Source organism: Centruroides sculpturatus, unplaced genomic scaffold (genome assembly GCF_000671375.1).
Source record: "Centruroides sculpturatus isolate CEXI.00-Female unplaced genomic scaffold, Cexi_2.0 scaffold364, whole genome shotgun sequence".
In the NCBI taxonomy this organism is placed as follows: Eukaryota; Metazoa; Arthropoda; class Arachnida; order Scorpiones; family Buthidae; genus Centruroides; species Centruroides sculpturatus.
Window position 1 is genome coordinate 440,395 of NW_019384799.1, and position 15,561 is coordinate 455,955.

General features: G+C 33.0%; 1 protein-coding gene across 3 annotated transcripts in view; it reads left to right on the top strand.

Moving 5' to 3' along the window:
* LOC111629518 (ras-related protein Rab-5C-like) overlaps positions 1 to 15,561 on the top strand; it is a 57,288-nt gene that overhangs the window by 20,627 nt on the left and 21,100 nt on the right. For all 3 annotated transcript variants that reach the window (XM_023373437.1, XM_023373436.1, XM_023373435.1), the window contains exon 3: positions 9,209 to 9,360. In XM_023373437.1, coding sequence (XP_023229205.1) covers positions 9,209 to 9,360 — 152 coding nt within the window. The remainder of the gene's footprint in view (positions 1 to 9,208; positions 9,361 to 15,561) is intronic.

Consider the following 15,561-nt stretch of genomic DNA (forward strand, 5'->3'; position numbering starts at 1 on the left):
ATGTACGGATAGTTTACAAACGTAATCCCACCGTATACAGGCTCTTAAGGAACGATAAAGGCAATTACGAACGCAGCGCAATGGCAGGGGTGTACTCTATACCATTAAAAGACCGTAGATTTAACACCAATCTAGTGTACATAGGGGCAACCTTAAGAAACTTAAAGAAAAGGATTGCTGAACATAAGCAATCAGTCAATAAAAACATAGACTCTACGGTGCTTGCGGCCTTTGCCAAGCAGCAGAATATCGAAGTCTTTTGGGATCGGGCGTCGATCATTAAAGCCACAAAATCCAGGCAGGCTGTGAAACATCTGGAAAAACTAGAAATTCACAAGGCGCAAATGCACACAAGCTGTATTAATCATAGGGATGCTGACGGATTATCGTCGGCATGGAAATCCTTCTACGATGAGTGACGTAATTTATGTAAGCGGGAAGATTATATAAGATAATTTTTATTGGATGCATATAATTTATTTTATTTCTTTATTTAGTTTTAACTTTTATAATTCTTAAGATTATTTAAACTTGGTAAATGTTAACGTATTTACATATATTTATGTAACCGCTTTTTGAATTTGTTTTACGTAATTTTCGAATTTCTTCGTTCGATTCACAAATGTTAACTGACGATGATCGCTTAAAGCGTTCGAAAGCGTTTTTAAATATTAAAAAACGATTTGCTGGATGTTTAAAGGTGTTGATTTTTATGTATTAACTAAATCTATATATATGTTATCAGTGATGGATGAGGAAGTGTATTATCATTAATGGTAGTTGTTGTATGTGTATTATCAATGCTTGTTGCTGTATTATCCTGACAGGTTACGTGATCATTAATGTTAAATGTTTCTGTCTGTTGATGTATTTGATCAGCAACCTGTTGTTTGATAAGTTCAAGTGTTGGTTGTGGGATAAGGTTGTTGTGTATAATTGTTCTTTTTGATCAACAACCCTTTGTTCGGTGACAGTGAGGTGAGGATATTGTTGTGTGAATCTATGGTGTAGTTGTTGTCTGTATGCTGTCATGATATTGTTGTTTTGAGTCTTGTGATGGTGTAGTAAGTACGGATGATAAACTCATTCATTTCTGTTGTCCATTTCATCCGTTGGCATGGTTTTTCAGCCTTTGTAGTCTGTGGATGCATTGCCACAGAAACACCAAGGCTAGGTTGATTCCTCACATCTGTTGAGGGTATTGCAGTAGCCATGCTTGGGCTGATGCTGCTTTCGCCACCGGTAACCAAGGGAGACTGTGGCCTATTTTTTGAATGTGAGCCTCTGACTAATCCACGAATGTGGACCTTGTTACCCCGGGTCACACTTTGATCTGGTTACTACTGTGATAATTATCTCCACAGAATGTGGGTGTGGTCACTTCATTTCTCCCCATAGACCTTTCTGGGATGGGTGTCCCTACCAGGAACTTGTGCTCCAGCCTGCATTGCTCTATGGTTCAGTAAAATTACTGGTCTCTCCCACCACGACCAGGTGGTGACCAAGGGAGAGTTATTATTATTATTATTATTGTGGCTGTTATGATGATGATTCTATTTATTGGACATGATAAAGGTGTACAAGTCATTTTTATATTGTCTCCATGAATTCTGGTGATGATTTGCATAATTTCAGTGACTTTTTAATAAAAAACATACATTTGCTCAAGTTGTTAATGTTTCAGCTGATAACATTTGTCATAAAACTGCTAGTTTAATCAAGTACAGTGATACCTTGGTTTTTGTTGATAATCCATCTGAAAACAATCGGTGAAATCCGAAACTGACAAACTGAGGCAATTATTCTTGTATGAATTAATGTAAATCCAATTAATTCATTCTAGACACACGAAAATACATACCAAAAACACATTTATAGAGAATAGTGTTAATACTAAAAACAATAGTCTTTTATATTAATTTAGTGTAAAGAATAAATGAATGTTTAACATGGCTTTTGAAGGGCTGCTGGCTCTGAAAACTTTTTGGTCCCGTGATGGAGATGAAAGGAAAGCAATGGAATTGTTTGGCTAGACGTGTGGGGTAATGCTAACACAATGAGAAACAATGGCACACTAAGCAGGGATAATGCATGGGTCACCCTTTGTTTTTGCAAAATTAGCAGCATGGTCACATGGCATGCTGACAGAATCTGAGACAAATTTTTTGTGGAAAAAAATCAACGATAACGTAAGTCAACGAAAACTGAGGTATTACTGTACTCATTTTCCAAAATTCGAGATTGTTAAAAATTAAAAATTTGACTTATAATTTGGAAAATTTATAATAAAAATAACATCCTTTTTTTCATTTGACTTTCATCAATATTAACTCTTGCTAGACCATTGTGGATTCAGCCAAGCCCAAACAGGGTATATGAGTAGTGGAGATCAGGCCTGATATGAGACTCATTTCTTTATGAAAAATCTGCAGTTCTGTCTTGATTTGGCTCCCTCAATTTAATTTTTAAACAATGCAGGATAGGAGAATTGGAAACATTTCCTTCCTTCTGTGTAACAGCACCATCTCGATATTTTCAAACTATGGATCACGTTATACAATAAACTAAACTCAGAGTTACAGATTGATATAAAAGAGCCTTTTATTTTTAATAATTTATAATTATTATCAAATTTCTTACCATATTTTTGCAGAATGACCTGTATGAGGTTTATGTGAGGTTATACATCCCTTTCTAGAGGGTGCATTAAAAAATGAGCAAGCTTTTATTCTAAAACTGTCAACATTACATCAAAAACTACAATTATATGTTTAATTTCTTTGTTTCTAACGACATAAAATACATTTGGAATTCTGAAAGTAGGTGTTTTTTTTTGTGTGTGTATTTTATTATTGTTTGGAGAAACTTTTATCATATAGGCATTAAATTACAAATAAATGTCGCTAGACCAACAAGTGCTTTTGACAAAAATTTTACCTGGGGAAAAAGGCAAAGGAAATGAGATTGCATTCTTGGATATAAAAATTATTAATTCCTGGGATACCATAATGTACTCTGTATTCCACAAGTTCAGCAGTGTACCTTCCCTGATCCCTGCTACAGCATAACTATCTAAAACAACGTATCTAGCTCCACAATTTGGAGGCATATAGCACGTGCATTACAACCATGCATGTTTTTATTTAAAAAAAAAAATTCCTATGTTCTACTGTTGCTTCCATTCCAAAATGTTAATACACTTGGAACGAGTACTTATTTGTATTAAAAAAAAAAAGGAATTTAACTGTTTTTAACGACCTGATGAAGACGGAAAATAATTGTCGAAAGCGCTTGTCAGTCTAGCGACATTTATTTGTAATTTAATGCCTATATGATAGTTTCTCATGTTAAATGGTCGGCGTGCTGTTTACTGTTCTATTTATTATTGTTTGATTCAAAAATGCAAATATAAACACATTAAATTTAAGAAACTCTCAGTAAATTATCTCAGTTTGAGAGTAAGTTGTTATTTTTAAGGTCAGGGTAGATGGTCAGTGTAGCCCACACTGACTAAATACTGCTATTACTAATATCAACAAGTTGCTAATTATTTTATTGTCTTGTAAGCAAAAACTCTCTTCCTGATTTTAAGTTGGTCAAATTATGTTGTTTTATTGTAATCGGAAGAATCTTTTCTTTAAATCTTGGTTGCTTGCTGTTCTCTTTAATATATGCATTTTATTAGCATAATGTTGCTGTTGTGAACAAATCACATAGGAACATTTTCAGTGGAAAAAGGTTGGTTTATTGGTAGGAATTGATATGCATTTTGTCGCTTAATGCCCCTCTTCGGTCCTATTACAGTCGACACCCCCTATAACACTGTTGATTTTTCCGTTTTATATGAATTCCATGTTGTATGAGTCGCTTAGATTTTACAAATATGTGATCTGTTCACAGTCCAGCACATGTATTTGTAAAATATAAGTGACTCATACAACATGGAATTCATATAAAATGGAAAAATCAATCGTGTTATAGGGGGTCGACTATATAACAGATTTATCAGTAAATTGATTACAGATTTACCAAATGCATTAAAATATTTAGGATACGTGTATAATGGTTTATACCAGGGATAGGCAACCTTTTTCTATGTAAGGGTTGCATTTTGAAACATTTGAAATGATGTGGGCTGCATAACAGAGAAAAGAGAAGAAAAATGCTGGTAAATCACAATTATTTATTCATATATAATTAAATTATTATAGGTATACTTAATTTAGCTTCTGGAACTGATGTAAATGTAATATATCAGAAATTATTTGGTTAAATATTAGTCTCTGCTAGTTTTAAATTAGTTTTGATGTGAGTCTGTTAGCCGGTTTCTTGTTTTTAATTTTTACTAAATTCATTTCGGGTAAAACTATTCACATACATAAGTTGTAGAAAATAATGTTTGAATTTTTGCTGCATACTTCCTTAAGCTGGAAAATTGGTATATTTATTCATATTTTTTGCGGCCTGTGTTGCATAAAATATTAATGTGGGCCACAGGTTGCCCATCCCTGGTTATAGTGACAGTTAAAACAACACAACTCATGAGAAGACACAGTTGAAAAAAGGAGACACAGTTAAAAATGGAACTAAAATTCTTTTAGCTCCACCCTCATACATATTGGAACAATATAACATGTGCTAGAATAGAAAAAGGGGTAAACTTAAATCTAAAATTAAATACATAATTAAGAGGCAGAATTTTTGTAAAATTAAATTAATAACAAGTTCTTCTCACAAGTTGTGTTGTTTTAACTGTCACTATAATCTCAGGTAATTAAGTTTTATTGTATATAAACCATTGAACGTATATCCTAAATATTTCAATGCATTCGGTAAATCTGCAATTTACTGATAAATCTGAATGAAGAGGGGCATTAAGCCCAAAATGCATCTGTTCCTACCAATAAACCAACTTTTTTCCACTGAAAGTGTTCCTGTGTGATTTATTCTCAACGGCAACATTATGCTAAGAAAATACTTTAAAGAAAAGTTTAATTAAACAGCTAGTTTTGTTACATCTGATTACAGTAGACCCTCGGTAATCTGACAAACATTTTGCAAAGTGGTGTCGGATGATTGAATTTGTCAGACTATTGAGTACTGCGACTGACCCCTTGTAGTCTGGAACTTTTTTAGAAAAGGAGTACCTTGTAATCTGACAAATTACATACTTATAAAAATGGTAAGATCAAATCTATATGTACTACATAATATACAATATAGGACTTAGTGAGTTAAATAACACAATAGATAGCATAGGGTTTATTATAACATTAATGTCATTAATGCTATAGCACTTGCAAAAAAACAATAACTAAACATATTGATGTCAATTAATCACATATAACATATGTAAGAATTTCCAAGGTACAGTACATACTATGTATGATCTTAATTTGAAAATGAACAAATAAATATGGTGCATCAAATATTCATCAATTTTCTTTTGTTGTACGTTGGCTAAATGCGAGAGTAAGGCATTGTCTCAGTTTCCTCAGAAGTAAAAGTTTGTTGTATGAGCACCATTCTCTTCAGCCCATTGCATACTGAGCTGCATATAGGCATGTTGGATTATAGGGGTGCTGGATTAGATAGGTGCCGGATTACCACGGGTCTACTGTAATTTTATATTTTAGTCAGTTTAAATGACATGCTAGTGTCCCATTTTTATGCATTATGCCAGTTATTCCATGAAAATACAGTATGTTCCATGGGCATGCAGTTGAAATGTTTAAAAAAATTGTTGCCCATTATGTTCCTAATTTATTTAAATATGAAAAATTCTCATTGGAGTCTAATCAAATCAGTCTGAAGAAGATAGTTGTAAACTATTGGAAGTAGAGGTATTGGGGGTGTTCAGAACTGATCATGTATGAAAAAATATATAAATCTATCCCATGTTGAAATTTTTCTCCGTTGCGTGTTGCTTCACGTTACGTTTTCGTCAATGTTAAGCCTAACGAAAATTTTTAAAAAATAAAATAATTTTTAATGATAAAATAGCCACATTTATTATTTTGCAGAAAAAACAAATATATTGAAAAATAAAAAAATATTTCAGAAGTTAATCTAGTATCAAAAATGTTCCGATGTAGAAACTAGTTACATACCTTACATAAAGAAGGCCTACAGTTTAGGAAAAGTCCAAAATTGTATTTTGCTTCACAGCTGAGATTCATTTTTTAACCACTAAATCTCGTGCACATTTTAAAGACAGCCCAATTGGATAGCATCATATCCTTCTTGCTGTTCTAACAACTTCATAGTCGTCTCAAGGCAGTGAAAAGCTTCCTCATTGGATGGTCCTTTTTCAGTACTGTTGTCATTGTTAGGCTCTTCCTCTTTGTTGCAAGGGTCTTAAGCCTGGAACTCGCATGTGGCAATGGACAATGGAAACCAATGACAGAATGGCAAAATGAGATCATTTTTGCCATTGAAGTCAACAGAATACAAATTTGAAAATTTTCAACTTTTGCCGTGGCAGAAAATGGAACAGCAAAAATTAGACCAATAGGAAGGCTGTTTAGCAATGTCGTCATAAAGATCACATGGGATGATAGCATTCGAACTATTGTGGTCAGCAACCTAAAAAGCTTTATTTGTACACTAAGCTAATATATTTCATTTATACACAATATTACTATCTGATTTAAATATTAATGGCAAATAGACTTGCTTACTGTATAAAGTATTGTGAATGGAGTAATCGTAATTCGGTGATGAAAGTACTCGATATTCCTAACTTTCGAAGATTTAAATATTTTTCCTATACAAACTATTTGTTTTTGAGGTTTTTTTATTTGCAATAAGATTGAAGGCAAACTTAAGTTTATTTGATATAACAAAGCAATCCTAGTAGATGCCATTTTCGACTACTGGCATGTTGCCTACCTACTGTAGTAGTTTGTTTATATTTATGGCTGACAGATGGTGCATTTCAATTGTAGGGTAATTTTTGCATGTGAGTTATACAAGCCACACAAAGATGATGGAACAGCAACTATTTCAGTCATCTGTTTCCTCATGTGAGTATCAGGCTTTAGTCATTGGTGACACTGGCAATGATTTCATCGTCCGGCAATACCTGATAGCCAAGGTCATAGACACAATGCTTGAGCCAGTCTTGAATGCTTTCCTTGTTGCATTTTTTCAAATCCAGACTATTCTTTAATTAGCCCAAACAGTTGATACAAATTGGCTGTTTGGTGACTCTTCAGGTGCAGCGATAGACTCCTCTGATGGTAAGAGCTTATTCCAAACTATTGCCACTGTAGTGTCCTTCACAGTAGCCAAGCTTCTGCTGCCATGTACATAGCATCCTTTAAGTTAATTTCAGCGTACACTTGCTGAATTGTTTTTTTCACATTCTTCCCCAATTATTACCATGTGCAGCAGTGCCTTTCTGTAATATCGTTTGAAGCTTTCAATCCCCCGATCCATTGGTTGGAGGACTGAAGTAACATTGGAGGCAAAAAGCAACTTTAAACTTTCCGTTTTCTTTTTCCAGTGAAATGTTTGAGGAATGACTTGGGACATTGTCACTCAACAACAAAACATTTCCAGAATTCCCACTTTTAAGCTGATGCTTTTTGACTTAAGGGATAAATACAGTGTCACACTATTCTATAAAAATGGTTGTATCATCCATGAATTTTTGCTTTTTGTAGGTGACCAGAAATTTTTTATTCCTTTAAAATACCATGAATTTTTAGACTTTCCTACGATAAGCAAAGGTAGCCCGTGCATTCCGGTAACATTTCCGCATACCATAACAGTGATGCGTGATTCGCTTGCCTTAAAACCAGGTGTTGATTTGCTGTGAGTCTGTCTACCATTTGTTGGATTACAGAGACGTATTACATACAGATCCTTTTTACTTAACAGCTTGTTATGTATATAAAACGGAAGAGTACTGGAATCAAGTCAAATTTGACCCTCCAACTTTTTTTTTCAAATCTACACGTTTGGAGATCTCCTGAACCCCTAAAAAAAGTCAATAAAGGAGAAAAATTTGCGTGCACTTGTGTGTTGGCATCTAGTTTGTTTAATTTGTTTATTTTCTGTTCTGAGATATTAAACAATATCTCAGAATGGGTAAAATTTAAGAAACGAAATGTGGCACTGTAGCTTGCGTATAAAGGGGCATTAATACTATTAAATTTTGGTTCTTAATTAAAGGTCAATGGAGTGAAGACATAAAAGTGGTCATGTGTCATATCTCTCAACGAATATTTCACTCGTTATTAGCGTTCAAAATTTAAAAAAATAAAATAAAACTCATCTCTACCCTCAAAGTAAGCTTTTTTGTCATTTTATAATAGTACAGTAAAACCCGTTAAGATGTTCTCGCCTAAGATGTTAGAATGTATATGGGGACACGATTTAGTTCAATCACTTTGACACTTAATAACTAACTCCTGTGTTAAACCATCTGACTATGATTCTGACCACTCTGACCACAAATTATTAGGCTTCAAACAGGGTGAACAAAATCATGCCCCCCCCCACAGTCTAACATCCACACATATAGAAAAAAACCTCGAATCTTTTGCATATGTTGAAATTTCAAGGTGTCCTGAATCCAAAAATGTAAAAATTTGGGAGGGGTCATTTTTTGACCCAGAGCTACACTTTTCTTCTGTTAAATATAACAGCCGGAAAAGTAAAAATTATCGAATACATATTTATATATTACTTAGAGAAGTCTTTTAGCTTTGGAATAAAGTTTCTACCCTCTATCTTTATTAGAACTCTATTTATTGAATCTTTTATTCTGAGGTCACGTGATGACATCAGAATTTCCGGGTCCCTTTCAGTAAGAAGTTCGTCCCTGGTCAGAATTGGATGGTAAGGAAAAGTCGGAGTCGGTAGATTTTTACGCGACTCCACAGCCCTGCATTTTATTCTTAGAAACTATGGTTTTTGTTGGCATTTTCTTCCAGTACACAAACCAGTTTTGTCTGCATTGTAGACATTGGGGTTTTTTTGGTAGTCCTCAGCAATATCAAATTAAAGAATTTTTTACAAGGAGTAGAAAATTCTTGTACAAAATTAGATTCAAAATTTACATCATTTGTAAAATTGTATAAACAACCTACAAATTTGTAAAAAAATTTTCATTTTAATCATAAAAAATTTCTAAATATTTACTGATAATTTGATCAAATTTAGGAACTTATACTAATCTAATTGCCTGTTTTTTTCCCAGCTGCATTCCTGACACAAACTGTGTGTCTAGATGATACAACGGTAAAATTTGAAATTTGGGATACTGCAGGACAAGAAAGGTATCATAGTTTGGCACCAATGTATTATAGAGGAGCACAAGCTGCTATTGTTGTATATGATATAACTAATCAAGTAAGTGAAGTTTTATTTATAGATTAAGTTAAAGATTAGTTCATCTCTGTAGTTTAGTTTGTAACTTATAATTACCAAAATTAACTATAATTGTGTTTTTGACATTAACAAATGAACTAAAGTCTTGGCACCAATCAACAGCTACTCAATGAAAGAAATAAATTGTTTAAGTTCAATATACATAATAGCAATTATTAAGGTTTGATGTAATACAATAAATGGTGAAAAAAATGATAGTGCTTTGTAAATATCAAAAACAGAAATATATCAAAATAAATTGTTTAAAGTTTGTCTGGACAGGATGTATTAATATCTTGGTAGTGCATACAAAGTTACTGTTTAATATTGCTACTTTGTTGCTGAATAATGTCAAATGATCTGACTTGTATTGTTTCTATTAAGTGTTGCAGATATGCTTCAGTTTGTTTGAAGCATTTGCTATTGTAACTTTGACCACAGTAATGCTTTGAAACTGCTTCCCATCATAAACTGCTCTTAACAGCCTATCCTAAACATTTTCTGTGGTGTTTAGGTCTTGATTTTTGGCAGGCCAGTCCATAACTTTTATATTGTTTTTGGACCATGATTTTGTAGACTTCAAATTGTATGTGGGTGAATTGTCCTGTTGGAAATTTCAATTTGTGCCACAAATGACTGGTTCAGCTTCCACTAAATGATCATGGAGCATGCTTTGATGATCATCTGAATTCATTATATGGGTTATAAATATTAATTCTATTTGTGCATTAAAGCCAAAAACACTCCATACCATCACTGATCTACCATTAGCGGTTTTGAAAATACCTCTGCCTGTTTCCTTAAATTATACCAGTAATAAGTAAACCATTTGGGCCATCCAGATTAAACTTTGTCATTAAACAGTACTTAAAGCTATTCATTGTTCCACTTCATATATTTGCATGCCCAGTTAAGTTGCCTTTGTTTGTGTTGGGTGTTAAGTGATGGTCTAGTAGTTTATTCTGTATTTTAAAGGAGACTATTTTTGCAGAGTTCTCAATAGTTATATTGCTATAAAGTAAGTCTAATTTCTTCTCTAATTCCTTGATGTAGCTTTATTTTTTTCCCCATAACTCAATACTAGGTGCTAACATGCCTGGGATGCCAGTTTGGGTCTGGTCTTCCTTTATAAGAATGTTCTTTCTCTTTCATCTTGGGCCTTGATTTATGAACATCTTATAAACTATGACAGAGTATCTCTCCAATATCATAAAGTTACCAGAAATTAATATTTTTCATTTCATATTCACAAAACACATTGTAACACTTGTTACCAGTCAATTCTATCTATATATATAACCCATTCAACGGGTGTCCGTCCGTCCCGTAACCGTTTAATAACGGACACTAGAGGCGCCCCTATTATGTGTCATATTTCAAACATTCAAATTAACAATTTTAATTATTATTTAAATTAACAATATAAATTATTCAGTATATTTGTAATAGGAATTTATTATTTCAGGGGCTTATATCTCGTGAAGGGTCGCGAGTAGGGGTATGGTTCCTTTGCCTTTATTGTTCGCACAGGGGGCTACAGTTTGGGGGGGTCGCCACTTCTTCACCTAATCTTACCATTGGGACTTTAACAGAGCTGTAGAGCATATTGATAGGAACAAAAAAGTCAAAGGAACTGTGCTTCATGGAAATTTGTGAACAACGCCCACTAGGGGGCGTCCCAGGCTACTAGTTTTGCTATAAGTGTCTCTTATGACATCANCAGAGCTGTAGAGCATATTGATAGGAACAAAAAAGTCAAAGGAACTGTGCTTCATGGAAATTTGTGAACAATGCCCACTAGGGGGCGTCCCAGGCTACTAGTTTTGCTATAAGTGTCTCTTATGACATCATGATTGACTACTACTGTTTTAAGAGAGCTAATAGGAAGATGCTTGTTACTGACATTATTTTTAGAATATGTATAATAGCTAGTACCTAAAACTACAGTAGAGCATCGATTATCCAAATCAATTGGGGACTGGGGTTGTTCGGAAAATTGATTTTTTGGATAACCGATTATGTATGAAAAAATACATTATTAATATAGTATATTATTATATCCCAACAATAGTATACAGTAGATCCCCCCTATAACATGGTATATAGTTANGATAACCGATTATGTATGAAAAAATACATTATTAATATAGTATATTATTATATCCCAACAATAGTATACAGTAGATCCCCCCTATAACATGGTATATAGTTTTTATTTTATATGAATTCCGTGTTTTACAAGTCACTTAAATACATGAGCCAATCACAGCCTGGAATGTGTGCAGTTTAGAGACTATGGCTGTTTGAAAGGTTTTCTTCCATAAAATTAATTGATTCTAGACTAATTTGACTCAACATTTCCAAAACACACAATTTTTTGGGAATAATCCATATAAACTATGCTATAAACAAAAATTGTAGGATTACTTACCGAGTATGTGCCATTTGATGACCATTGCTTAAGCTTGTTTTCGTTGCAAAGTGGCGCATAGAACAGCAGGTGCGTGTTTCCTGATAAGTTATTTTTGTGTGAAAAATTTGCTGAACATTCATATAAATTAAGATATTATCTAAGATTAAGGCTTTTATGTCCAATAGATGGCGCTAACTCCACGAGTACGACAACCTAAGTTTGCTTTCCTGTGAGGATGAACTAAAAACGAACCCAGATCATCCTCTATCTATATAAATAAAAATGTAATGCTCATTTGTTCCTACCGATTCCTTTGAAATTTTGACACAATGCTGCATTCGAATACACACTTGTTTTTATATAATATACATGTTGAAATTCCCCATTGGGGCGTAGACAGGATTAAGGCTTACCGTGAAGAACTCTGCTTCTATTTATACTATTTTAGATGCAGTTTTTTGCATTTTTGATTGCATTTTAATAGGGTACTTCAACAGAGTATACACTAAAAAGGGTTTTTTCGATATTCCCCTGTGGGGGAGAAACAGGATTAAGGCTTACTGTGAAGAACTTGGCTTCAATTATACTATTTTAGATGTGGTTTTTTGCGTTTTTGATTGCGTTTTAATAAGGTACGTCAAGAGAATGTACACTAAGAAAGGATTTTTCGAAAAATTCCCTCCTCCCACGGGGGAGTGTTATACATTTATAATAGATACATTTTGAGCCACAACAATGTGTGGCAAGGTCTGCTAGTCATTAATATAAATATAATTTTTATGGCCGTTAAATAATAAATGGTTTTTAGTAGGTCTGCTGCGTGTTTAAACTCAACAGTTTGTGCAATATCTGCTATTGGTCTAGATTCGACCAATCTGTTGCAACACAAGTCAGCAATGATGTTTTACTGTATTATACTGGTCTCTTTTAGCATGTTTATACGAATATGATCGCAATTTTTTTGCCGTGATATACAAATCCATATTATATGAACCCGCGTTATAGGGAGGTCTACTGTATTAATATATCCCATGTTTAAATTTTTCTTCTTTGCATGCCACTTCATATTGAATTTTTGTCGACGTTAAGCCTAACAAAAATTTTTATAAGAATAATCATGGCTATTGTATCCTTAAAAATTATTTATTTTGTAAAAATGAAATAAATATATTGAAAAATATAAAAACAAAAAAAATTATACTTTAGAAGTTAATCTAGTATAAAAAACATTTGATTCAGCATAACAGTCTGACTGGAACACTTTCGGTTAACCAACATTCAGATAATCAACGCTCTACTGTACTACCAAAAACTAACTGAGCTAAGTGTGGAACTAAATCTATCCAAAATTTGATACTGTTAATTATATTAGTAAAAATACTGAAGTTTAAAAGAAATTGGCAAAGTAGTAATTTTCTGGCTTAGAAAGAATACCTTTGTAAACATTCTATAAGTGTAAGGAAATTTGTTTTTTTTTTACATTTACTATCTTAGAAGTTTCAAATCAGAAATATTTAATTAAGAGACAGTTGGAAAAATGATTGACTTGATTATCTGTCAACAGACCAATTACTTGGACACCACCTTTCCCAGTATATCAGCTTGCGACAACTATTAGATATCATAGTATTTACCAGACTTTTCATGGTATTATAGCTTATGATGTGCTTTGAATGAGAGACTTTGTGCATCTGGCAACTTACAATGAATTTTATCATGACTTATCAGATTTACAAACACTTTGTATTATAAGTAATCACTTGCAGTTGAGTTTGGTCTGTTAATGAACACAGCAATTTCCCTTACTGATTTTCATGCTGATTTTATATGCTGTTCTAAGGAGATAATTTGTTTCTGTTCTGTCCATTTTTAAAACTAGGTCATACATATTGTCATAGGATGGTTGCACCTAATTTGCATATTGCAGGTATCCCTTGTACAACATGACACTTCTACAACACTGTTTTGCTGTAACATGGTTTGAGAATTGGGAAATTCTCCATAAAAAATTTCACAACTTTAATATACTCCATTATTCAATATTTCTTTATTCAAGTAAGCATGTGTGATGTCTCAAATTTGCCCATGGATTTTAGAATATTGAAATTTTTAATTTGTTTTGTGCCTTTCATCAGGTTTAATGAAAATTGATAGTGCAATTTTTCCTTGTCCTAGCTTTTCTTTCAACCAGATGTTGTCACTGCTTTCAGATTTTAGCCTTTTAAGATTGTCACTGATTTGTTTTTATATATCTATAAAAACAAAACAGTGTACAGTTTAAATACTCTGTATTTAGTACAGTTTAAACATTTTTAGGTAAGTATTAACTTTTTTAATTGTAGCTAAGTAATCATTTGCAAAAATGACACAAAATATGGTGGTATCTCAGTACTTGACTTATTTTCAACTCAAACAATTTGGAATTCAAATACCCATTCTGGAAAAAATCGCTCAATCCTCAATTGAACAAACATGATCAATTAGAACAAATTTTCAGTTTAATATATTTTTATTTTGTTACGCTTAAAAAATTTTTTTAAAATGATTACGATTATTGATATTTTAATCAAGATCAACAAAAAAGCTGATATGATGCTGATACTTTGTAAAAAGAGAACACTCTCGTTTAACTAAAATTAATATTTACACAATACAGTATAGAAGAATCTCATTTTAATGAATTTCTCAGGCTGTCAAAAATTTTTTGCTGTTTCAAGAATCCTTTATATTGCAAGCAACAGATTTCCTGCACACCCTAGAAAATATTTGTTCAAAATTTTCCTTTTTTTTTTTTAATCCCCTATATATAAGAAATACCTTACTTGAAATTATTCATTCTCTTAAGATCTTTATTCTTTATCCTGTAGAAACACGTGTTTATAACATACATGCATATTATGCTATACAGTAGACCCCCCATAATGCTTAGATACGTTCCACGTTATTCGAATTTTACGTTGTAGGAATCATTAAATACATGAGCCAATCACAGCCCGACACGTGTGAAGTTTACGGACTATGGCTGTTTGAAAGGTTTTCTTCTATAAAATTAACCGATTCTAGACTAATTCCACTCAACATTTCCAAAACCCATATAATTTTTTGGGAATAATCCATATAAACTATGCTATAAACAAAAAATTGTAGGATTACTTACTGAGTGAGCACCGTTCGACTACGGTGTTGCTCAAGCTTGTTTTCGTTGCGGAACAGCGCACGAAATGGCAGCCGCGATTTCTGATAACAAATTTTTCGCAGAAAAATAACTTGACCTTTGGAGACATCATTAATATAAATAATTTTTATGGCCGTTCAATAAGAAATGTTTCTTTCACAAGAAATATGTATAAAATTAGTGCTGTATTAGACTTACGGTACCTAACTTACATACTGTACAGACGATAATAAACTCAACTTACTAGCCTAAACTCTCCGTAGCGTGGTGCTAGACGGCGGAAATTATATATATAATTATAATAAAGTTACAATAAATTAAGTTAATATATAATTATATATACAGTATCTAATTTATATATAATGCTGTACAGATGATAGCAAACTCAATTTAGCCGCCTAAACTCTCCATAGCGTGACGCTGGGCGGCGGAAAATAGTTCGGCTGTTCGTCCACTATTGGTCCAGATTCAACCAATTCGACCACGTTTCACTTTATACAAATACTGCTACAATTTTTTCGCTACGTTACAGGAATTTCCGTTATAGGAACCCACATTATAGGGAGGTCGACTGTATGTGTATATGACAAAGCTG